This window comes from Micromesistius poutassou, assembly GCF_964030765.1.
Source record: "Micromesistius poutassou genome assembly, chromosome: 10".
NCBI lineage: Eukaryota > Metazoa > Chordata > Actinopteri > Gadiformes > Gadidae > Micromesistius > Micromesistius poutassou.
The window spans coordinates 723,768-749,886 of NC_140280.1; the positions used below are offsets into that span (position 1 = coordinate 723,768).

Sequence of the window (26,119 nt, forward strand, 5' to 3'; positions counted from 1 at the left end):
GCCTGGCACAGCAGTCCCAGAGCTGATCATGTTGACCGTGTTTTCAGGAATGGCTTAGATCATTTCCAAGAACAAACAGTGAGTCAAGCTGCTCACCTTTCAACTACTTAACCAAATGGACGGGCTATCAGGGGAAACGTTTCTACCGTACCTCGTTGTTGATGTGGATATATTGTATCTAATCCATATGCTTGCGCAGTTCAATCTTAAATATAAACTTAAAAACTTGGGAAAAAAAAAAATGGATTTAATATTATAGCCCTTTTTAAGTAATGTTAAGGTGCCTACCATGCGTCTATGTTTTTCCTTTTTTTTGGAAAATGCCAAACTTATTTGGCCTTATTTAAATGTTTTATTATATTAAGTTTTGTTAATTTCTTAATTCGTTTTTTGAATAATACCAGATTCTCCTATACATGGGGTGAGACACAGCCACTGGGTTCCTGGATTAGTCTGTTGTGCCACCAGCCTCTGTAAGGGTCCATAAACGTTGTACTCAATACATTTCGTTGTAGCGGGGGAACTTGCTGCATCTGCACCTTTTAGTTAAGCATGATTTATGCCTGACACATTTACGCAGCCAAATTGAAATGGAAGCTATGCTGTAGCATCTGAGAGGGCTTAGTCTGAACAGAGCTCAGACTGATTATACACAATACCTTATAATCATTTTAAATGATTATCTTTGCCATCGGGTGCATGAATGGAATGGGAGCGGCTCAGAGCGGCTGTGACCGTTGAATGAAGCCTGTAGACGAGGTCTGGTTCCATGGTAAAGGACTAGATCTGGTTCCATGGTAAAGGACTAGATCTGGTTCCATGGTAAAGGACTAGATCTGGTTCCATGGTAAAGGACTAGATCTGGTTCCATGGTAAAGGACTAGATCTAGTTCCATGGTAAAGGACTAGATCTGGTTCCATGGTAAAGGACTAGATCTGGTTCCATGGTAAAGGACTAGATCTGGTTCCATGGTAAAGGACTAGATCTGGTTCCATGGTAAAGGACTAGATCTGGTTCCATGGTAAAGGACTAGATCTGGTTCCATGGTAAAGGACTAGATCTGGTTCCATGGTAAAGGACTAGATCTGGTTCCATGGTAAAGGACTAGATCTGGTTCCATGGTAAAGGGGAGAACTCGTGAACGGCTGTGTTTGAGGCTACTGGGACATACTGCTCAGTTCCTGCTCGCTCCAGTTCAAACAGGGACGTTCATGTACTTCAGTCCAGCGTCTGTTACACAACAAGAGGCTTGTTTGCGTTAACAGACTCCACCGCCACCAGCAATGGCTGTCGTCTGCTTTGAAAAAATGTTTGGCATTTTGTCAGAAAATAGATCTCGCTCGTTACCATTCCATAGTATGGAGAATGTTCACGTTTGTACACGTGCTCCATTCAACAGAATGAGAGGGAGGATAAAGCAGAGATAAAGACAAACCTAACGCCCTGATACATTTATACAAAAATCGACGATGGAACGTTCTCATAACCACTGGTGTTTGAACAAGGTACAGTAAAGTCACTGTGCACTGAGACATGTGGTAAGGTTGACTCCTTTGGCCGCCATTTTGTCTGTGCTGGCCCGCCCATAGCTTCAGAGAGTTCAGTTGGAGGGGTTTTAGGGTTAGTTATAGGGTTAGTTAGTTATAGGGTTAGTTAGTCATAGGGGCCTTAAACAGAGAGCTGCTGGGGACATAAACACACACACACACACATTCCTGCTGTAGGCCACTGACATCTGTCAACGACAGACAAAAAATAATTTAGTTTTTTTACTAAAATGTAACTGTGCTGTAGACGGTAAGGATAGTAGTTAATAAGGTAGTAGTTTTATAGATTTGTGTGCTATGCTAACCCGATCTCACAGTTGAAAAGTTGGGCAGAATAAATGAGCTGGTTGGCTTCTCCTCTCCAACAGAAACGAGGCCTGGTTTGATTCTGCTGGTATTTATTCTTGGTCTGCACCTTGCCCTCTCAGATTCGCCGTGTCCTTGTTTTGGCTTCTGCTTTCTTTTGCTGCTAGCCACCGCTCTCGCTGCTAACAATGGGCTGCAGGAACACACGCAGAATAGTCACAACAGATACAACACTGAAATAATAAACACATGACTAAATATACCAAAATAATCGTGTCCACTGAAGCATTCAGCGGTTTGTTATGTGATTGTTTGTTTCTTTTGAAAGATGTTGTCCTCGTGAAACGTATAAACGCATGAGGCGGTGACTTCACCCGTTGGCAGAATGGATCAGTCATGGAGACAATGGAGTCCTTGTCGTCTCACTCCCGCTGTCAAAGCGTAGCGCATTCGCTGCTCGAGTCAGTCAAGCAAACAAACACAGTCATCACATGAGAATCATATTCTCACTGGGAACCCTGTTTGCTTATTATGCACGGGAAACACACACACAGCAGGCCCTCTCTTCCCCCCCCCCCCCTCTCTCTCTCTCTCTCTCTCTCTCTCTCTCTCTCTCTCTCTCTCTCTCTCTCTCTCTCTCTCTCTCTCTCTCTCTCTCTCTCTCTCTCTCTCTCCCCCCCCCCCCCCCCCCCCCCCAGATGGAGCAGCTTCTCATTCCCTCATAACGACGCACATGGCCTTAAAAGCACTGCTGTGGTGCGTTGTATAAGACCCACTTTTAGTGGATTTCGAATGGGAGGCAAACGGAAAAAAAAGGGGCATTTTGACATTACTGAATCGTTTTTTTGCTCCATACCAGTGAAGCACAGAGACGGCAGATGTAACCAGGTGTGACCTTCAGTGTTGTTAGGATATAACCCAGTAACAGCTGACGTAACACCACCACCAGACCAACGTGGGACAAGGAACAGCTGGGCTTCATCAGGTCAAATAGTACAGCGTCCATTCTGGCTCATCTCGATCATCAGAGAAGTATTAAGGCAGAGAGACCAGGTGAGGAGAGACCAGGTGAGGAGAGGACAGGTGAGGAGAGGACAGGTGAGGAGAGGACAGGTGAGCAGAGACCAGGTGAGGAGAGAGGACAGGTGAGCAGAGACCAGGTGAGCAGAGACCAGGTGAGCAGAGACCAGGTGAGGAGAGACCAGGTGAGGAGAGACCAGGTGAGGAGAGGACAGGTGAGGAGAGGACAGGTGAGCAGAGACCAGGTGAGGAGAGAGGACAGGTGAGCAGAGACCAGGTGAGCAGAGACCAGGTGAGCAGAGACCAGGTGAGGAGAGACCAGGTGAGGAGAGACCAGGTGAGCAGAGGACAGGTGAGGAGAGACCAGGTGATGAGAGAGGACAGGTGAGGAGAGACCAGGTGAGCAGAGGACAGGTGAGGAGAGACCAGGTGATGAGAGAGGACAGGTGAGGAGAGACCAGGTGAGCAGAGGACAGGTGAGGAGAGACCAGGTGATGAGAGAGGACAGATGTTCTCTGAAGAGTGTTTCCAGGCATGGCCTCATCGCCACGTGTGGCTGGAGGGGGCCAGGTGGGGCCAGGTGGGGCCAGGTGGGGCCAAGAGGGGCCAGGAGGGGCCAAGAGGGGCCAGGCAGGGCCAAGAGGGGCCAAGAGGGGCCAGGAGGGGCCAAGAGGGGCCAAGAGGGGCCAGGAGGGGCCAGGAGGGGCCAGGAGGGGCCATGAGGGGCCAGGAGGGGCCAGGAGGGGCCAGGAGGGGCCAGGAGGGGCCAAGAGGGGTCAGGCTGACGACACATGTTGTAATCAGGGTTATTTAACCGGATTACCGTTGTCACGTTGTCACATGACCGCATTAGCCCTGCTTCCACCTGGCCTGTTGCGGTCCAGTGATTGGGTGGCATGGCAACCCGCTGAAAACAACGGCCAATGGGCTCCGGTATCATCATCCATCATTCTGGAAAGACGATCAATTAACTTTGTTAATGTAATGTGATGTTGTTTAATAATGTCATCTGATCTGGTGTCGCCTTCAGAATCCTGTGGTTTCAGTTGTGTTTTTTTTTAATGTATTTTCTTTTAAGGATCTTGTACATTAACATTACATTAACATTACATTAACATTACATTAACATTGGCAGAAGCGCGTGTAGCTGCGTGCAGATTTACTGCCGGTTCTGGATGAGCTCCCATTGGTGGAGGAAACCGAGAAAGAGGGCGGGGTTACAGAAACACTAACGTACATTCCTCCTCCATAAGGGCGGTTATGACACATTCACCGTGAACCCTCCACGACACTACCCCCCCCCCCCCCCCTCCCGCCCTCATCGCCTAACTCCCTTTACTGTCACACGTTACACACACACACACACACACACAAACACATATGAACAAGCGCACACACACACACACACACACAAACAAACCACCACGCAATCACCGACAGGCCCAAGAGAACACATGTGAATCTGCAGGGCTGCGTGTTACAGGAGTGATGTAACATCCTGATTTTAATTTTGGTTACAAAGTGCTACTTTATTACGTTTAATGAAAAAATGGGGGTATTGTGGTCAACAGGAATTAGATAATTTAATCAGATCACCGCATCGTGTGTGTGCGTGCTTACGTGTGTGTGTGTGTGTGTGTGTGTGTGTGTGTGTGTGTGTGTGTGTGTGTGTGTGTGTGTGTTAAATCATGCGTTCTATATAAAACCCTTGTGTTGCAAATCAACACAACATCAATTAAATAAACAAAAGTACATTAATAATTAAGACATTCCTTTGAACCCAAGGAACCTCTCGGCCTTGAATTTGGGAAAATCCTGTCCACAGGTGTGTGTGTGTGTGTGTGTGTGTGTGTGTGTGTGTGTGTGTGTGTGTGTGTGTGTGTGTGTGTGTGTGTGTGTGTGTGTGTGTGTGTGTGTGTGTGTGTGTGTGTGTGTGTCTGACCTGAATCTGTAGCGGCTTTTCAGGTCGGATTACTAAGTCAGGAAAGACTTGTTTACACTGAGTGTGGTCAGACGCTAACAAGACGACCACAACACCGCCTGTGACAGACAGCAGCTGGCTGCGTTGTCCCGACCTCAACCCACCCACGTCCTTATTGACGTGAGAATACGTCAGTGACACCAACACCTCTGTTCCACATCACAACAACGCTTATTCTAACGCCCTGTCCTGTTTCCCCCCCCCCCCCTCAAAACCTCCACTTGGTCTGGAGTGCCCCTCAAAGGTAAATCTTCCACTTCGTTTTAAGCTTGCATCGGACCTCACTACGTTTTGAGGGTTGATTATGAGGGCTAAATAGCACTCCCCCCCCCCCCCCCCCCCTTGCTCCCTACAGTAATGGGACACCCTACCCCTACACGAGAACGCGCAAAATCTAGGGTTAGGGCAAAGATCTAGGGTTAAGGGAGGCATTGGGACGGGGCCTAAGTCTATAGCGTCGGCCAGCGTTCAGTGAGCATCATTATCATTATCAATATCAAAATCGTGCTCGCTCAAATCCCAGTATTTCCCCCGGGAGGGAAAGCTTCCACACAGTGAGACGTGGAGGTGTGCTCTTGATTGGTTTTCTCCAGGATTGTTTCCTGATTGCCTTCCAGAGATTAGCCGCAAAGCGCTCTCCCCCCCCCACCCCCACTGACCCCTGAGAAGAGGCAGTCCTCTGGCAGATCAGACCGGTCCGCACAGCTAAGATTAACGACGACTGAGTTCTACTACGTGTCTTCAGTCACGCAGCCCGCGAGCCGCTCTCAGCGGCTGACACCCGGACACCCGCTCAGTCAGGAGCCCGGCTGGGGATGGCAGGCGGCGCTAGGGAGGGGTAGCTTCAGCCGCTGCGTACGGATGAGGAGAGGGAGGTGAGAGGGACGCGTCGCGCTCAGCCCCCCCCCCCCCCCCCGACCTTGGAAAGGCTCGCCCAGACACTTTGGGATTCTCGGCACGCAGAGCAGCGGTCCCGCTAGGAGCACTGACGAGCGGTGCGGCAGACATGGACGCGGGACTTTGACCTCTGCTGCAGAGAATGGGAATAGGAAGCTCCTTTGCGCCGCCAACGACAGATCAGATCTTTACCATAAGGTGCGTTGGCAGAACGGCGTTTGTGTTTTATTTCTGAACGTGTCGTTCGGCGACCTTCTCAACGGCGGTGTGTCTGATCCTGATTACAGTAAACATCCTTGTTCTTGTTTTGTTGTTGTTGTTGTTGTTGTGAGGTCGAGGGACAGGTCCTCGTCGTGACACAGAGGCCACAGCGCGCGTTGTGCTGCTGAGTGTGTTTTGATCGCGCCTTTGTTCCTTTTGTTCCTGAGCGGTGTCGTGTTCCTGGTCTCCTCCTCACAGTGTGTTGATGGTACTGTCTGACCGTGTTCCTGGTCCTCCTCACAGTGTGTTGATGGTACTGTCTGACCGTGTTCCTGGTCTCCTCCTCACAGAGTGTTGATGGTACTGTCTGACCGTGTTCCTGGTCTCCTCACAGTGTGTTGATGGTACTGTCTGACCGTGTTCCTGGTCTCCTCCTCACAGAGTGTTGATGGTACTGTCTGACCGTGTTCCTGGTCTCCTCCTCACAGAGTGTTGATGGTACTGTCTGACCGTGTTCCTGGTCTCCTCCTCACAGTGTGTTGATGGTACTGTCTGACCGTGTTCCTGGTCTCCTCCTCACAGAGTGTTGATGGTACTGTCTGACCGTGTTCCTGGTCCTCACAGTGTGTTGATGGTACTGTCTGACCGTGTTCCTGGTCTCCTCCTCACAGTGTGTTGATGGTACTGTCTGACCGTGTTCCTGGTCCTCCTCACAGTGTGTTGATGGTACTGTCTGACCGTGTTCCTGGTCTCCTCCTCACAGTGTGTTGATGGTACTGTCTGACCGTGTTCCTGGTCTCCTCCTCACAGAGTGTTGATGGTACTGTCTGACCGTGTTCCTGGTCCTCCTCACAGTGTGTTGATGGTACTGTCTGACCGTGTTCCTGGTCCTCCTCACAGTGTGTTGATGGTACTGTCTGACCGTGTTCCTGGTCCTCCTCACAGTGTGTTGATGGTACTGTCTGACCGTGTTCCTGGTCTCCTCCTCACAGTGTGTTGATGGTACTGTCTGACCGTGTTCCTGGTCTCCTCCTCACAGAGTGTTGATGGTACTGTCTGACCGTGTTCCTGGTCCTCCTCACAGTGTGTTGATGGTACTGTCTGACCGTGTTCCTGGTCTCCTCACAGAGTGTTGATGGTACTGTCTGACCGTGTTCCTGGTCTCCTCACAGAGTGTTGATGGTACTGTCTGACTGTGTTCCTGGTCCTCCTCACAGTGTGTTGATGGTACTGTCTGACCGTGTTCCTGGTCCTCCTCACAGTGTGTTGATGGTACTGTCTGACCGTGTTCCTGGTCTCCTCCTCACAGTGTGTTGATGGTACTGTCTGACCATGTTCCTGGTCTCCTCACAGAGTGTTGATGGTACTGTCTGACCGTGTTCCTGGTCTCCTCACAGTGTGTTGATGGTACTGTCTGACCATGTTCCTGGTCCTCCTCACAGAGTGTTGATGGTACTGTCTGACCATGTTCCTGGTCCTCCTCACAGTGTGTTGATGGTACTGTCTGATCGTGTTCCTGGTCTCCTCCTCACAGTGTGTTGATGGTACTGTCTGACCGTGTTCCTGGTCTCCTCCTCACAGTGTGTTGATGGTACTGTCTGACCGTGTTCCTGGTCCTCCTCACAGAGTGTTGATGGTACTGTCTGACAGTGTTCCTGGTCCTCCTCACAGTGTGTTGATGGTACTGTCTGACCGTGTTCCTGGTCTCCTCCTCACAGTGTGTTGATGGTACTGTCTGACCGTGTTCCTGGTCCTCCTCACAGTGTGTTGATGGTACTGTCTGACCATGTTCCTGGTCCTCCTCACAGAGTGTTGATGGTACTGTCTGACCGTGTTCCTGGTCCTCCTCACAGTGTGTTGATGGTACTGTCTGACCGTGTTCCTGGTCTCCTCCTCACAGTGTGTTGATGGTACTGTCTGACCGTGTTCCTGGTCCTCCTCACAGTGTGTTGATGGTACTGTCTGACCGTGTTCCTGGTCTCCTCCTCACAGTGTGTTGATGGTACTGTCTGACCGTGTTGCTGGTCTCCTCCTCACAGTGTGTTGATGGTACTGTCTGACCGTGTTCCTGGTCTCCTCCTCACAGAGTGTTGATGGTACTGTCTGACCGTGTTCCTGGTCTCCTCCTCACAGTGTGTTGATGGTACTGTCTGACCGTGTTCCTGGTCTCCTCCTCACAGTGTGTTGATGGTACTGTCTGACCGTGTTCCTGGTCTGGTCCTCCTCACAGAGTGTTGATGGTACTGTCTGACCGTGTTCCTGGTCCTCCTCACAGAGTGTTGATGGTACTGTCTGACCGTGTTCCTGGTCCTCACAGAGTGTTGATGGTACTGTCTGACCGTGTTCCTGGTCTCCTCCTCACAGTGTGTTGATGGTACTGTCTGACCATGTTCCTGGTCTCCTCCTCACAGTGTGTTGATGGTACTGTCTGACCATGTTCCTGGTCTGGTCCTCCTCACAGAGTGTTGATGGTACTGTCTGACCGTGTTCCTGGTCTCCTCCTCACAGTGTGTTGATGGTACTGTCTGACCGTGTTCCTGGTCTCCTCACAGTGTGTTGATGGTACTGTCTGACCATGTTCCTGGTCCTCCTCACAGAGTGTTGATGGTACTGTCTGACCGTGTTCCTGGTCCTCCTCACAGAGTGTTGATGGTACTGTCTGACCATGTTCCTGGTCTCCTCACAGAGTGTTGATGGTACTGTCTGACCGTGTTCCTGGTCCTCCTCACAGTGTGTTGATGGTACTGTCTGACCGTGTTCCTGGTCTCCTCCTCACAGAGTGTTGATGGTACTGTCTGACCGTGTTCCTGGTCTCCTCCTCACAGAGTGTTGATGGTACTGTCTGACCGTGTTCCTGGTCCTCCTCACAGTGTGTTGATGGTACTGTCTGACCGTGTTCCTGGTCCTCCTCACAGAGTGTTGATGGTACTGTCTGACCTTCCTCCCCACAGAGTGACCTTGGCCCCCAGGCAGAACCTGACGCGGATCATCCTCAAAGGAATCTTCCAGGGGGTCAAAGTGGTGCGCGGACCGGACTGGGACTGGGGCAACCAGGACGGTGAGTCAGCCGTCCCGCGGGGGGGGAAGGTATTAATAAGCGTGGTTCAGTCGTGCCCCTGAAGCGCGCAGGTACCTCCATGTTTACAGCCCCCCCCCCCGCTGGGCGGGCCGCCCCCCCTCCCCCCCCTCCCCCCCCCCCCCCCACTTCAAAGTCTTCAACCCATAACGTCTCTCTACCCTCCCAGCTCGTTAACCCGCGCTATGTTGCTGCTGTTAATTGGTTGTGTCTGCAAAGTATTCAACAACAGCCATGACTCACCCATGTCTGCTCTGCAGGTGTGTGTGTGTGTGTGTGTGTGTGTGTGTGTGTGTGTGTGTGTGTGTGTGTGTGTGTGTGTGTGTGTGTGTGTGTGTGTGTGTGTGTGTGTGTGTGTGTGTGTGTGTGTGTGTTGTGTTGCTTAAAAAAAAGACCTTGTTTGGTCAAAAAGTGAGTGCGTTCTCATGGTTTTGGGGCCTGACGTGGTGCAGTGAAATGCGGAGGTCCCATGCATGGTTGAGTTGGACGGTGTCATAGCGAACAAAGAATGCAGAACATTGGAAATGTATGAAGATGTGGGTCTTATTTAGCCTGAACCGGGGGCCGGATTAGGTCGTCCGTCTGTCCTGATGCTGAACAACAAACGGCCCATTGGTCGGTTTTATGAGAAGGGAACGCTTTGGCACACGGGGGGGAACTGCCTTGTGTGTTTCTGCTTTGTCATGGCCGTCCAGACTAGAGCCGATCTCTTTAAGGGGTTGAAGCGAATGAGTCAAAATGTCCTGTTGGCGTCTTTCAAATGTGAAGTCCTCTGAGGTTTGGCTAAATCACTGACTAGGTTAGAATGGTGCATGAATTAACGTGCGTGCGTGCGAATGAATGAATGAATGAATATATGGGTGGGCATGTTGAAAGGAGACGTGCCTCTCTGGGTCTGGTCAGGTTGGCCACCAGGCCACGTGGAGGACCCGCTGAGATGGATGTGTAGATGATCTATTGTTGTGTCGTGGTGGTAGTGGTGTAATGTACCCGATGCTTAGATGGCAGTAGAGCATCACAGCATTAGCGTTTACGTAGAGTTTGTTTTAGCTTTATTAGTCCACGTTTTGGCTCACATTCCAAGTGTGTTCTAATGAATACCTTAACATGTTCTGTCTTGTGTTTTTCAAGGCTGGGAAAAAAAAACCTTTTTCCTAACATCCTCCTCCTCCTCCTGCTCCTCCTCCCTCTCCCCCTCCTCCTCCTTCTCCTCCTTCTCCCTCTCCTCCTCCTCCTCCACCTCCTCCTCCTCCTCCTCCCCTGTGTCTTGTGCTCTGGTGTGTGTGTGTGTGTGTGTTTGTGTGTGTGTGTGTGTGTGACACTGCGTGTGTGTGTGTGTGTGTGTGTGCGTGACACACTGTGTGTAGGTGGGGAGGGTAAGGTGGGTAAGGTAGTGGATATCCGCGGCTGGGACACCGAGTCCGGCCGCAGCGTGGCCAGCGTGACCTGGTCCAACGGAACCACTAACGTCTACCGCATGGGCCACAAGGGCAAGGTGGACCTCAAGTACGTGTCTGACGTCCAGGGGGGCTTCTACTACAAGGACCACCTGCCCCGGCTCGGTACGACCCCCCCTCCTTTGTGTTATAATATACATTTGTGTTAATAGCTCATGTTTCAATTTGACGTGCAAATCCTGGCCTCTGAGATGCTTTTATAGTTCCATCGTTTATAGATGTGTTTTATAGTTTGTTGTTCATGCATATTTTATTTGTCATTTTTGCGATGACCCTTTTTGACACCTGTTTTATATCCATTCTCCATGTTCTCAGTCTGATGTTTAAAGCGTTGAGCAGAGAGCCCCCGTGACGCTTTAACAGAGGACTCCGACTCCTCTCCAGATCCTTGTCTTATTATTATTATTATTATTTTTAGTTCCCCCTCTCTTCGGAGGGCAGCCCCAGCGTAGCGGTGTGTGTATTATTAGCGTCTGTGTCTCGTGACTCACCGGGGGAACGGTTCTGTTCCAGGAGAGCACGCCGAGCTGCAGCGCCAGGACAGCGCCGACAGCCACTCCTTCCTGCAGGGGGACAAGGTCAAGTGTCTCCTGGAGGTCGACATCCTGCGGCAGATGCAGGAGGGCCACGGGGGGTGGAACCCCAAGATGGCCGAGGTACTTCACACCCACCCACCGGGGCGGCGCCCGACGGCCTGCAAACCGTTCTTTTTAGATCCAGATCGGATCTAAAATGATTCAAAAACGGATATTTGCACGAAAGGCACATTCTGATTTACATTTAGGACGTTTAGCTGACACTTTTATCCAAAGCGACTTGCAACGGTTCGTACACACACTCACACACCGATGGCGGAGTCAAACATGCAAGGCCACAGGGCCAGCTCACCGGGAGCAGTCAGGGTGAGGGCGTCTCGCTCAGGGACGCCTCCACACTCCGCTAGGAGGAGCCGGGGATCGAACCAGCGATCTTCTGGGTTCCAAGTCAACCCGCTCCTACCTCCTGAGCTAAACGGACCCGACTCGCTCAGAATCGTCTCTTCCTGTTAAGATGTGAGGTCTGTGTGGGCCTCGGCTCCCTGCTTGATATGCAGCGGCAAAATACAGCGAACATCTCTTATGTAACGCGGCGGTTCACGTTTAATATTAGAATTGCGAGGGCTGGGAATGTGGCGAGCGCAGATGGAGCGCACAGAGGAAGGCAGCGTCTGGGTGCTTCAGAGATCTGGGTGCTACAGAGACGCTTACGCAAGAGTCTGTGTCTCGACTATATCCGACAGCGGGTCAACGTGGATCAAATGTGGCGTACACCACCTGTGTGTGTGTGTGCGTGCGCGTGTGCGTGCGTGTGCGTGTGTGTGTGCGTGTGCGTGTGCGTGTGCGTGTGCGTGTGTGTGTGTGTGCGTGCGTGTGTGCGTGCGTGCGGCTGCTTGAAGTCTAGTCGGCCTACTTGGGAGAAGAGGAAACAGAGCAGATAAAATAACATTTTCACATGAGAACCGGTCGGAGGTCGTAGGTCGTGAGGTCCCGGGGGAGGGGAGCCTGAGCCAGTCCTCTGTTTTCTCAGTCCTCTGTTTTCTCTTTGCGGTCGCAGTACATCAGTCGCATCGGGACGGTTCACCGCATCACGGACCGCGGGGACGTCAGGGTCCAGTACAGCAACAACATCCGCTGGACCTTCCACCCAGGGGCCCTGACCAAGGTACCCCTCGTTACTGACTCTATTAACTCTACTGACTCTATTAACTCTATTAACTCTATTAACTCTACTGACTCCCTGACCAAGGTACCCCTCGTTACTGACTCTATTAACTCTATTAACTCTATTAACTCTACTGACTCCCTGACCAAGGTACCCCTCATTACTGACTCTATTAACTCTATTAACTCTAACTCTACTGACTCCCTGACCAAGGTACCCATCATTACTGACTCTATTAACTCTACTGACTCTATTAACTCTATTAACTCTATTAACTCTATTAACTCTAACTCTACTGACTCCCTGACCAAGGTACCCCTCATTACTGACTCTATTAACTCTATTAACTCTAACTCTACTGACTCCCTGACCAAGGTACCCCTCATTACTGACTCTATTAACTCTACTGACTCTATTAACTCTATTAACTCTATTAACTCTATTAACTCTAACTCTACTGACTCCCTGACCAAGGTACCCCTCGTTACTGACTCTATTAACTCTATTAACTCTATTAACTCTACTGACTCCCTGACCAAGGTACCCCTCGTTACTGACTCTATTAACTCTATTAACTCTATTAACTCTATTAACTCTATACTGACTCCCTGACCAAGGTACCCCTCGTTACTGACTCTATTAACTCTATTAACTCTAACTCTACTGACTCCCTGACCAAGGTACCCCTCGTTACTGACTCTATTAACTCTATTAACTCTATTAACTCTATTAACTCTATTAACTCTAACTCTACTGACTCCCTGACCAAGGTACCCCTCGTTACTGACTCTATTAACTCTATTAACTCTATTAACTCTATTAACTCTATTAACTCTACTGACTCCCTGACCAAGGTACCCCTCATTACTGACTCTATTAACTCTTTTAACTCTATTAACCCTAACTCTACTGACTCTATTAACTCTATTAACTCTATTAACTCTAACTCTACTGATGACTCCCTGACCAAGGTACCCCTCGTTACCATTCTGCTGACCCTACTGACTCTATTAACTCTATTAACTCTATTAAGTCTATTAACTCTATTAACTCTAACTCTATTAACTATTAACTCTATTAAGTCTCCACTCTGTTACTGACCCTGAGTGCTGCTGCTGGTCCTTGCTGATCTTCTATTTATTTTATGATCTTTATTTGAGTCACGTTTCTATATACAGTTTACAATCTTCATTGATCCAATCTATACGCAGCTCCGTCCTTTTTTTATATTTATACATAGACAATAAAAAGAACAAACAGAACAAGGTGTTCTGTATTGTATTATATTATATTATATTATATTATATACGCTAAGCAGCAAAGAAAAACCAAACCAGCAAAGAGCCCAGAACCCTCCTTGCTGTTGTTATCGACTCCGAGCAGGCTGCGGGTCTGTCCTCCATCATGATGAAGTGAATCTTCTGTGGTTGAAGCTCAAGTCAACGTCTTTCACGTTCTGTGCGCCCAGGTGACCACGTTCGGCGTCGGGGAGCTGGTCCAAGTGCTGGAGGACATGGAGAGCGTGAAGCGACTGCAGGCGGGCCACGGAGAGTGGACCGACAGCATGACCCCCGTAGGCTCACTCTCCTCCTCCTCCTCCTCCTCCTCCTCCTCCTCCCTCTCCTCCTCCTCCTCCTCCCTCACCTCCTCCTCCTCCTCCTCCTCCTCCCCCTCCTCCTCCTCCTCCCTCACCTCCTCCTCCTCCCCCTCTTCCTCCTCCTCCTCCTCCCTCGCCTCCTCCTCCTCCTCCTCCTCCACCTCCTCTTCCTCCCTCGCCTCCTCCTCCTCCTCCACCTCCTCCCTCGCCTCCTCTTCCTCCTCCTCCTCCTCCCTCACCTCCTCTTCCTCCTCCTCCTCCCTCTCCTCCTCCCCCTCCTCCTCCTCCTCCTCCTCCTCCTCCTCCTCTCGTGTCGCCCTGTTGGGGGCTGAGGAAGGGGACGTGTACAGTCGGTCGTGGGACTCTGTGTTCTTCCGTCCCGGGGACTGTTGTCCTGGATCCCGTATCATATTAAGGCAGCGGTCACCGCAAAGCCGCCGCTTGGCAGCCGCCGGAACCTCGGTGCTGAGGAAGTAATCTCACTTAGAGGCCCTTCCTCCCCGCTGCCCTCGTTATGAGCCCCAATTAAAGATTCTGGGAAATGGACGCCTGCTGCTCCACCGATAATGGTTGGGTTTATATAACATAGGGGTTATATATATATATATATATATATATATATATAAGGGTTTCTTGGCGAACATATCTAGGCCCGCCATTCTTATTCGTTCAATGTACACGTCCACTATCTCTTCTTATGTTTGTCATTTATTTTGGGGTATTTTAGCACATTTAAGCACGTTTTAGCAGACACGTTTTAAGACACTTATCCACTAATCCAAAGCGACTCACAAGCAAAGTTAAAAGCTTTGAGTGACAAGCACGCACGGTTGTGTAACCTAGTTACAACCTCAAAAGAATAATGTACTTTAAGGTGCTTTATGAAGTGACTACAGGATTAAAGAATGCCACGCCCGCCACACGCAGACAGCCGATCCAGTCATTACAGTTCAGACAGTCACAGTCACAGCAGCACATATCAAAGAGCTTCCTCCTCATCTCTCTCTGCTTCACTCTGTCTCCCCTCTCCTCCCCCCTCTCTCCTCCCCTCTCTCTCCCCCCCCTCCCCCCCAGGCCCTGGGCCAGGTGGGTAAGGTCCTGAAGGTGTACGCCGACGGGGACCTGCGCGTGGCCTTCGGCGGCCAGACGTGGACCTTCAACCCCGCCTGCCTCTCGGCCCAGACGGCCGAGGTGGACGCCAACCTCATGACGGCGGAGAACCCCAGCGAGTCAGGAAGTAAGGAGACTCCGCCCGGCCCGCCGCCCGGCCCGCCGTCTCCGTCTCCGTCTCCGTCTCCGTCTCCGTCTGCGTCGCCGCCCCCCCCCCTCTCTCCCCCCCCCTCTCTCCCCCCTCTCCTCCGTGCTCCACGCAGGCTTCTGCTTTACGGGGGCTCGTTGTTGTTGTTTTTTCTGCATGCGGTTGTTTCTGTGTTCTGCTGAAATGTTTCCCCCCCCCCCCCCCCCTCCTCCTCCACCAATCAGGAGTCTCCGTTTCACCCTGCTCCCTTTGCACGCTGGATGACTGTTTCCTCTGCAGCAGGCGTACACACGCCCACGCCCCGACCTCAACTACTCACTCTCATAACCCATCACTAACCCCGTGTGACCGGTTACTAACTCTTCTTCTTCTTTGTGTCGTCCTTCACCTCACTGGCCTGGGAAGGGCCAAACAAAGGAAGTGATTCACAACTGCATGCGTGCGTGCATGCGTGTGTGTGTGTGTGTTTGGATATGCTTTTGTGCGACTAATTTAATATTGTGGTCACATTGCATGGGGACATTTTGACTCATTCCTCCTGGTTCCGTGTGGGGCAGGACAGAGGTATTTTAAGCGTTGCATACCTGCGGTACTCGGTCTCTGAAAGTGCATGAAAACGTCTTTTTCAAAGTCTAACGCTAATGAACTCTCCTTGTTGTCCCTTGCCTCCTTTCTGTGTCCTTCTCATATTCCCTCTCTCCCTCACGCTCTCTCTCTCTCTCCCTCTCTCTCTGTCCCTCTCTCTTTCTCCCTCACGCTCTGTCTCTCTCTCCCTCTCTGTCCCTCTCTCTTTCTCCCTCACGCTCTGTCTCTCTCTCTGCTTCTGCCTCTCTCTCTCTCCCTCCCTCCCTCCCTCTGTCTCTCTCCCTCCCTCCCTCTCTGTCTCTCTGTCTCCCTCCCTCTCTGTCTCCCTCCCTCTGTCTCCCTCTCTGTCTCTCTGTCTGTCTGTCTCTCTCTCTCTGTCTCTCTGTCTCCCTCCCTCTCTGTCCCTCTGTCTCTCTGTGTATCTCTCTCTGTCTCTCTCTCTCTCTCTCTCTCTCTCTCTCTCTCTCTCTGTCTCTGTCTCTCTGTCTCTCTCTGTCTGTCTGTCTGTCTGTCTGTGTGTCCAGGCACGGTCATCTCAGTGCTGGAGAAGCTTCTGTCTCAGTCCACAGAGCAGGACAACCCCGGCCGGCTGGTCATCGAGGCCGCGCACGGCAGCGCCAACAAAGTCCGCGAGCTGGTGCAGAAATATCCAGACAAGGTGAGTCTCAAGAAGCACCCCAAACCTTCGTCTGGTCCTCCTCCTCTCTGGTCCTCCTCTCTGGTCCTCCTCCTCTCTGGTCCTCCTCCTCTTGGTCCTCCTCCTCTCTGGTCCTCCTCCTCTTGGTCCTCCTCTTGGTCCTCCTCCTCTCTGGTCCTCCTCCTCTCTGGTCCTCCTCCTCTCTGGTCCTCCTCTCTGGTCCTCCTCCTCTCTGGTCCTCCTCTCTGGTCCTCCTCCTCTCTGGTCCTCCTCCTCTCTGGTCCTCCTCTCTGGTCCTCCTCCTCTCTGGTCCTCCTCCTCTCTGGTCCTCCTTCTCCTCTCTGGTCCTCCTCCTCTCTGGTCCTCCTCTCTGGTCCTCCTCCTCTCTGGTCCTCCTCCTCTCTGGTCCTCCTCTTGGTCCTCCTCCTCTCTGGTCCTCCTCTTGGTCCTCCTCCTCTCTGGTCCTCCTCTTGGTCCTCCTCCTCTCTGGTCCTCCTCCTCTTGGTCCTCCTCTCTGGTCCTCCTCCTCTCTGGTCCTCCTCTCTGGTCCTCCTCCTCTCTGGTCCTCCTCTTGGTCTGGTCCTCCTCCTCTCTGGTCCTCCTCTCTGGTCCTCCTCTCTGGTCCTCCTCTCTGGTCCTCCTCCTCTCTGGTCCTCCTCTTGGTCCTCCTCCTCTCTGGTCCTCCTCTCTGGTCCTCCTCCTCTCTGGTCCTCCTCCTCTCTGGTCCTCCTCCTCTCTGGTCCTCCTCTCTGGTCCTCCTCCTCTCTGGTCCTCCTCCTCTCTGGTCCTCCTCCTCTCTGGTCCTCCTCTCTGGTCCTCCTCTCTGGTCCTCCTCCTCTCTGGTCCTCCTCCTCTCTGGTCCTCCTCTCTGGTCCTCCTCTCTGGTCCTCCTCCTCTCTGGTCCTCCTCTCTGGTCCTCCTCCTCTCTGGTCCTCCTCCTCTCTGGTCCTCCTCTCTGGTCCTCCTCTCTGGTCCTCCTCTCTGGTCCTCCTCCTGGTCTGGTCCTTCTCCTCTCTGGTCCTCCTCCTCTCTGGTCCTCCTCCTGGTCCTCCTCTCTGGTCCTCCTCCTCTTGGTCCTCCTCCTCTCTGGTCCTCCTCCTCTCTGGTCCTCCTCCTCTCTGGTCCTCCTCTCTGGTCCTCCTCTCTGGTCCTCCTCCTCTTGGTCCTCCTCCTCTCTGGTCCTCCTCCTCTCTGGTCCTCCTCTCTGGTCCTCCTCTCTGGTCCTCCTCTCTGGTCCTCCTCTCTGGTCCTCCTCCTCTCTGGTCCTCCTCCTCTCTGGTCCTCCTCTCTGGTCCTCCTCTCTGGTCCTCCTCCTCTCTGGTCCTCCTCTCTGGTCCTCCTCTCTGGTCCTTCTCCTCTCTGGTCCTCCTCTCTGGTCCTCCTCCTCTCTGGTCCTCCTCCTCTCTGGTCCTCCTCTCTGGTCCTCCTCCTCTCTGGTCCTCCTCCTCTCTGGTCCTCCTTCTCCTCTCTGGTCCTCCTCCTCTCTGGTCCTCCTCTCTGGTCCTCCTCTCTGGTCCTCCTCCTCCTCTCTGGTCCTCCTCTCTGGTCCTCCTCTCTGGTCCTCCTCTCTGGTCCTCCTCCTCTCTGGTCCTCCTCTCTGGTCCTCCTCCTCTCTGGTCCTCCTCTCTGGTCCTCCTCCTCTCTGGTCCTCCTCCTCTCTGGTCCTCCTCCTCTCTGGTCCTCCTCTCTGGTCCTCCTCTCTGGTCCTCCTCCTCTCTGGTCCTCCTCCTCTCTGGTCCTCCTCTCTGGTCCTCCTCCTCTCTGGTCCTCCTCTCTGGTCCTCCTCTCTGGTCCTCCTCCTCTCTGGTCCTCCTCCTCTCTGGTCCTCCTCCTCTCTGGTCCTCCTCTCTGGTTCTCCTCTCTGGTCCTCCTCCTCTCTGGTCCTCCTCCTCTCTGGTCCTCCTCCTCCTCTCTGGTCCTCCTCTCTGGTCCTCCTCCTCTCTGGTCCTCCTCTGGTCCTCCTCCTCTCTGGTCCTCCTCTCTGGTCCTCCTCCTCTCTGGTCCTCCTCTGGTCCTCCTCCTCTCTGGTCCTCCTCCTGGTTCAGTCCACTGATAGTTCTGATGAAGATAAATTGCCGTTAGAGACCAGCAGAGCGAATCTTACAAACAAATCAAAGAATCAAAGCAGAATATAAACTATATATAATAATAATAATATAAACTATATATAATAATAATAATAATAATATATACTGTATGTTTAATAACTTGAGACTTGTAGCGTAATACTGAGAAGAGGGTTACTGTGAGCCGTGTCTTCGATGAGGTTATTCTGTCCTAATGGAATGAAGTGTAAACTGAAAACTAATGAAACCGAACCCTCCGTGTTGTTTACGACGCGCTTGTTTACGTGCGGCTGGCAGAGGAATGCTGTTTACGGCCCCTCACCCCCCCGCTGTGCGCCGCTCTGTTCCCCCCCCCCCCCCCCCCAGGTGGACATCAAGAACCAGGGGAAGACGGCCCTCCAGGTGGCCGCCCACCAGGGCCACCTGGAGGTGGTGAAGGCCCTGCTGCAGGCCAGCAGCTCTGTGGAGGTGAAGGACGAGGACGGAGACACGGCGCTGCACTACACCGCCTTCGGGTGAGGCCCCCCCCCACCCCGGACACACACCCCCCAGACCCCCCCCCCGGACCCTCCCCCACCCCCCCCGCTAATAAACCACAGACCCGCTGCGTTCAGAGTACATCTGGTCACATGGTTCCAGACCCACTGCGTTATCTGGTCACATGTGACCATGTGACCATGTGACCACAAATATCACCATATCCGAACATTGGTAAATCGGTATACAATAACTCTGTGTGTGTGTGTGTGTGTGTCTGTGTCTGTCTGTCTGTGTGCGTGTGCGTGTGTGTGTGTGTGTGTGTCTGTGTCTGTGTCTGCGTGTGCGTGTGCGTGCGTGCATGCGCGTGTGCGTGTGTGTGTGTGTGCATGTGTGTGTGTGTGTGTGCGTGTGCGTGCATGCGCGTGTGCGTGTGCGTGCGTCTGTGTGTGTGTGCGTGTGTGTGTGCGTGTGTGTGTGCGTGTGCGTGCGCAGTAACCAGGCTGAGATCGCCCGGCTGCTGTTGAGCAAAGGGGCCAACGTGAACCTCCTGAACAACTCCATGTGCACCGCGCTGCACATCGCCGTCAACAAGGGCTTCACCGACGTGGTCCGCGTCCTCACCGAGCACGCTGCCGACGTCAACCTGCAGGTACAGCAGGACCCCTCAGCACCCCTCAGCACCCCTCAGCACCCCTCAGCACCCCTCAGCACCCCTCAGCACCCCTCAGCACCCATCAGCACCCCTCAGCACCCCTCAGCACCCATCAGCACCCATCAGCACCCCTCAGCACCCCTCAGCACCCCTCAGCACCCCTCAGCACCCATCAGCACCAGTCAGCACCCCTCAGCACCCCTCAGCACCCCTCAGCACCCCTCAGCACCCAACAGTACCCAACAGCACCCCTCAGCACCCAACAGCACCCATCAGTACTGAGTTGACAGTGTGTATACATGAGTGTGTATACATGAGTGTGTATACATAGTGTGTATACATAGTGTGTATACATGAGTGTGTGTATACATGAGTGTGTATACATGAGTGTGTATACAGAGTGTGTATACATAGTGTGTATACATAGTGTGTATACATGAGTGTGTGTATACATAGTGTGTATACATACATAGTGTGTATACATGAGTGTGTATACATGAGTGTGTATACATAGTGTGTATACATAGTGTGTATACATAGTGTGTATACATGAGTGTGTATACATAGTGTGTATACATGAGTGTGTATACAGAGTGTGTATACATAGTGTGTATACATAGTGTGTATACATGAGTGTGTATACAGAGTGTGTATACAGAGTGTGTATACATAGTGTGTATACATACATAGTGTGTATACAGAGTGTGTATACATAGTGTGTATACATGAGTGTGTATACAGAGTGTGTATACATGCAGCCGTACCTCCGTCGTGCTGCGGGTTGGCTGCTCCCAGAGGCCCGAGGTGGGGCTGCTGGCCGTGACGCGCAGCGTCAGCGGCGCCGTGGAGGAGTTTGGTTTTAGTGTCTCTGCGATGCGTTCCAGATGTCGGGACGCGGTCTCGTGGTTCTTAAACTGTTTGTACCCGCTTGGCTTTAGTTCCAGCTCAGGACCCCTTCTCTACTGCACAAGGCCTCTCGGGGGGAGGGAGTAGAAGGGATTTAAATAATGCCTTTAGTGCGTTTTCATTTAGTGTCGGCGTGTGCATTAAGGGAGGGAGGAGGGAGGAGCCTGGCGGAGCTTCAGTGATCATCGGAAAGATTCACCAAACGTGTTATCAGTGTTCAGCTTAAAGATTAACTAATTATATTCAATTGGCATTATTGTACAATTGTTCATAACCAATATCAACTCAACAATAAGGAGCCGTTTTTTATTTGGGGAAGTCCCCCCCCTGCAGTCCTTCAAAGCGCCCCTAGGGGGGTGTGCATACCCCCCCCGGGGACAAACACTGCTCTAGCGGGGCCAAGTGTACGGATGGTCCCCAGAGTCACAGCGACTCTGTGTTGGACCGGATCACAACAACGGCAGTCTGCTGACGCACGCGTCTGCGTTCCACCGCCGTTCCGCTCCTTACGCTGCAAACTGTCACAAGGAACTCGTTTGTTTCGGTGAAAACATTTCCTCCTCCTCCAGGGACCCGGCGGTGGTTTCTCCCCCTTTTTTTTGTTTTCCAATTAGTGCCGCCGTGATTGGGCGGACTCGCTCCCAAGCGTGGCCTTGGTCGCCGCGGCTCGGCCGTTGGTTTTAACGGTGGTCACTGCAGACAGTGCCCTGGTTACAGAGCCCTGGTTACAGAGCCCTGGTTACAGAGCCCTGGTTACAGAGCCCTGGTTACAGAGCCCTGGTTACAGAGCCCTGGTTACAGTGCCCTGGTTACAGAGCCTTGGTTACAGTGCCCTGGTCACAGAGCCCTGGTTACAGAGCCCTGGTTACAGAGCCCTGGTTACAGAGCCCTGGTTACAGTGCCCTGGTTACAGAGCCCTGGTTACAGTGCCCTGGTTACAGTGCCCTGGTTACAGAGCCCTGGTTACAGAGCCCTGGTTACAGTGCCCTGGTTACAGAGCCCTGGTTAGCCCTGGTTAGAGAGCCCTGGTTACAGTGCCCTGGTTACAGTGCCCTGGTTACAGAGCCCTGGTTACAGAGCCCTGGTTACAGAGCCCTGGTTACAGTGCCCTGGTTAGAGAGCCTTGGTTACAGTGCCCTGGTTACAGTGCCCTGGTTACAGAGCCCTGGTTACAGTGCCCTGGTTAGAGAGCCCTGGTTACAGTGCCCTGGTTACAGTGCCCTGGTCACAGAGCCCTGGTTACAGTGCCCTGGTTAGAGAGCCCTGGTTACAGTGCCCTGGTTACAGAGCCCTGGTTACAGAGCCCTGGTTACAGAGCCCTGGTTACAGTGCCCTGGTTACAGAGCCCTGGTTACAGTGCCCTGGTTAGAGAGCCCTGGTTACAGTGCCCTGGTTACAGTGCCCTGGTTACAGAGCCCTGGTCACAGAGCCCTGGTTAGAGAGCCCTGGTTACAGAGCCCTGGTTACAGAGCCCTGGTTACAGAGCCCTGGTTACAGAGCCCTGGTTACAGAGCCCTGGTTACAGTGCCCTGGTTACAGTGCCCTGGTTACAGTGCCCTGGTTACAGAGCCCTGGTTACAGAGCCCTGGTTACAGTGCCCTGGTCACAGAGCCCTGGTTAGCCCTGGTTAGAGAGCCTTGGTTACAGTGCCCTGGTTACAGTGCCCTGGTTACAGTGCCCTGGTTAGAGAGCCCTGGTTACAGTGCCCTGGTTACAGAGCCCTGGTTACAGAGCCCTGGTTACAGAGCCCTGGTTACAGAGCCCTGGTTACAGTGCCCTGGTTACAGTGCCCTGGTTACAGTGCCCTGGTTACAGAGCCCTGGTTACAGAGCCCTGGTTACAGTGCCCTGGTCACAGAGCCCTGGTTACAGAGCCCTGGTTACAGAGCCCTGGTCACAGAGCCCTGGTTACAGAGCCCTGGTCACAGAGCCCTGGTTACAGAGCCCTGGTTACAGAGCCCTGGTTACAGAGCCCTGGTTACAGTGCCCTGGTTAGAGAGCCTTGGTTACAGTGCCCTGGTTACAGTGCCCTGGTTACAGTGCCCTGGTTACAGAGCCCTGGTTACAGAGCCCTGGTTACAGTGCCCTGGTTACAGTGCCCTGGTCACAGAGCCCTGGTCACAGAGCCCTGGTTACAGAGCCCTGGTCACAGAGCCCTGGTTACAGAGCCCTGGTTACAGAGCCCTGGTTACAGTGCCCTGGTCACAGAGCCCTGGTCACAGAGCCCCTCCCTGTGTGTCTCTCTGCAGGACTCCTACGGGGACACGCCCCTCCACGACGCCATCGCCAAGGACCTCCGGGGCATCATGGAGATCCTGGTGCTGGTGCCCAACATCGACTTCACGCAGCAGAACAACCGCGGCTTCAACCTGCTGCACCACGCCGCGCTCAAGGGGAACAAGCTGTGAGTGGGCAGGCGCACGCACGCACGCACGCACGCACGCACGCACGCACGCGCACTGACGCACGCACACGGACGCACGCACGCACACACGTACGCACGCACGCACGCACGCACACACGCACACACACACGGGCACATATAACACACACACACACACACACACACACACACACACACACACACACACACGGGCACATATAACACACACACGCATGCACGCACACACACACACGGGCACATATAACATGCACACACGCAAGCACGCACACACACACACACACACACACACATAGAAGAAAAATTGCTTTTCAATCTGGCCCGGGCTGCAAGACATGAACATTATTCTTCCCCGTATTCAGGAACAACAATTATATTCTTTGCACTGCATTTTCACACACACACACACACACACACACACACACGCACACACACGCACACACACACACACACACACGCACACACACACTCTCCAATCTTACCCAGGTCAATGACGGATGGGAAAGGGACAAACCCATTTGCAATCGGTGTCACCCGTGGATAACTTAATCAGAGTAAATAAGATAGAGCGGACGGAGGGAGGACGACGGAGCAGCACAAAGAGCCACTGAGCACCAGGAAGGGAGGAATTAGCAGGGCTCTGGTCTGTGGCCGTCTTAATAAATGGACTATCTGTTGTGCTGTATGAGGCGGTGCTGGTCATATCGGGCCTGGCTCTGGTACGACTCTCTGGGTTAGCAGAAGACGCACTGGTGAGCTGCAGCTACTGGGGCTAGCATACGTAGAGACAGGGAGGAAGCTGCATGCATAAAAGCGATACAGTGTGTTTGTTATTCAGTTCTCGGAACTTTGCTTTTTTGCAACAACTTTCTGTTGACATCTGTTTTCCCGCTCCTGAGAAGATGTAAACAGTGTTGTTATTCCCAGGTTCCTCTTGGCTGAAGGCAGCCCGAGGAATATCAGATTTAAACAACGAGGCAGAAACACAGAGAGATGAATGCAGTCAATGCACTTTGGGTCAAAGCAACATACCCAGTTGTTCCTCTAAATGAGCGGTTTGTTACCAATATACTGTACTTCAATCATAAAATGACCACATGTCATGTCATCAGAGGTGGAAGAAGCATGCTAAATTAAAATGTGGGCTTCACTGAAAACAATGTTACATTCACCAGTTGGGTTGGCACGATGCTGGACTTTCTACCTTCGAAACAATACCTTGAAAAATTTAGCTTTTTCGATACCACGGGGAAGAACTGACGCAACATCGAGGGCATACAAATCTAGATTATTTTATTAAAAGATAAATATAACAAGGCTTTGACTGTGATCACGAGGTACGACAGCAGAATGACGACTGTAGTAAAGGGACGAGTTACTGTGAGAGAGACAGACAGAGCTGCTACTGGTGTATTGATACTGTGGAGAGTAGAATGGAAACTGGTTCCAATAACCAGTATGGAAAAATCCATGTTTTGTCGACAACACCAGCCACCAGTACAGCTCTGAACGGCCTGCTGGGCGTTGGAGCCTTTGTGTTTGTTGGGGCCTGTGTTGTGATTCACTAGGGTTGCCAGATATGAAACAAATTGGCCCACAAACACAGCATGCTGCAGCCATGGAGGCAGGCAAACGGACGGATTGTTCTAGATTCTGCTGGACCTTTAAAGCCTCGTGGATTGTGGATTTGGACTCCAGTTCCCACCTGAAACGCTCCGTGTCTCTGATTCAGAGCCGCTAGCGGTCGTTATTTTGAAATAATTAAAACCGTCGGAACACAACGACCAATCAGCATCACCTATTTAAGGATTCTGTGGTACAAGCCGTCATCAGTTCACATGGAAACGGTCTCACAACGGCAACGCAGTTTCAGTTTAATATGTCTGAGGTGGACCCACACCAGACGGTCATGTCTGAGAGCCAATCACAGAGGGTTTGGGGGGCGGGACATGGACATTTGGCTGTGGTGGTAGGTGAGGTCCCGATTCACAAGAGTAGAGAACTTCCCTAGCATCCATTCATTGATTCCTCTCCCCCTCCCGCCCTCCCTCCCTCTCCCCCTCCCTCCCTCCCGCCCTCCCTCCCTCTCCCCCTCCCTCCCTCCCTCCCTCCCTCCCACGAGCTCTCTGGAGTTCCTCCTCACGTGGGCTACACTGCAGGTGCTCTTCACCTCCACGTCTCCCTGACGGAGTCCACCGTGAGTCAGCACTCCGCTGGGTCCCCCCCCGGCGTGTGCAACGTATGCTAACCTAACATGATCCACACGGAGGAGGAGGAGGAGGAGGAGGAGGCTCTGCATCATCGCTGCTGTCTGTGGTCGCCGGGCGGACCACCGCGCCGTTAATCAAAATGAAGAATGAATCACGTAGCATGAAAACCAAAAGCTTGATGAGGAGATTATGGCCCCACTGCGTAGCGCCGCGCTACGTTCCCACGTCCCGGGGACATGTGACGTACTGCGGCAATGGCATTGTAAATATTTGCACCAGGAAACTGATTTAATCGAGTCTGTCGGGTTCTTGTGATTGTGCTGATAAGGTGCTGAAGACGCCAGCCGGGACTTTCTCAAGGAAATGGAGCCGATCCAAACCAAAACGTTGCTGTCATCATCGGCAATATTACCTGACAGATATATTAGATTTATAAAACGGGTGGCTTAAATCAAGCGATCTGATTGGTTCCCAACTGTTGCTATGACTCCCGTTCAGTTTGCAGAGTTCAGTATCACTCCGCGCCTAACTTGAACTGTTGTTTATTTATATATAAAAGCAATAGCATAGTTCACTGAAGCCTAAAAAACATGTTGATTGCTGGAGAGGGTGGAAATGTTGTACAGCAATAGACACACGGTGAGTGAACTCCATAGTAGGCTAAACCGAGCTACCGTCTCTAGTCTTCTCTCTGAAGGACGCTACAGTGTGTTGCATAGCAACCGCCGTACACTTTGCCGGCAGTCAGGAGGGACTACTTTTTTGTATTTGTTAAAAAAAAATGCTTTTCCGACTTTCTCGCTTTTTCAAAATTGAGGGTTCATAGACGGACAACGCCCCTTAACGGTGGTATAATGAGAACATACCACAGCCTGTCGTGATCTATTGCTTAAATATAATATATATATAACTGAACATTCTAAATGCATTTTAGAAAAAATAACTATTACCCTATGAGCACCATCCCATAATGTCCGACGTATTCGAATGTGGAAGTTGATGGGCAGCATTGACCAGCTGGGCCCGTAGTGACTCTGTAGTGACTCTGTAGTGACTCTGTAGTGACTCTGGGTCTGTAGTGACTCTGTAGTGACTCTGTAGTGACTCCGTAGTGACTCTGTAGTGACTATGGGTCCGTAGT

The 26,119-nt window shown here is 52.1% G+C and overlaps 1 protein-coding gene across 1 annotated transcript in view; it reads left to right on the forward strand.

The window, feature by feature from the left end:
- Positions 1-26,119, forward strand: part of mib2 (MIB E3 ubiquitin protein ligase 2) — a gene marked incomplete at its 3' end in the record, with an annotated part of 36,569 nt that overhangs the window by 7,414 nt on the left and 3,036 nt on the right. The window contains exons 4-13 of the mRNA XM_084473610.1: positions 8,905-9,011; positions 10,397-10,591; positions 11,000-11,142; positions 12,080-12,187; positions 13,656-13,760; positions 14,859-15,021; positions 16,152-16,285; positions 18,697-18,845; positions 19,303-19,459; positions 22,617-22,771. Of these exons, the coding sequence (XP_084329736.1) occupies positions 8,905-9,011; positions 10,397-10,591; positions 11,000-11,142; positions 12,080-12,187; positions 13,656-13,760; positions 14,859-15,021; positions 16,152-16,285; positions 18,697-18,845; positions 19,303-19,459; positions 22,617-22,771 (1,416 nt within the window). The remainder of the gene's footprint in view (positions 1-8,904; positions 9,012-10,396; positions 10,592-10,999; positions 11,143-12,079; positions 12,188-13,655; positions 13,761-14,858; positions 15,022-16,151; positions 16,286-18,696; positions 18,846-19,302; positions 19,460-22,616; positions 22,772-26,119) is intronic.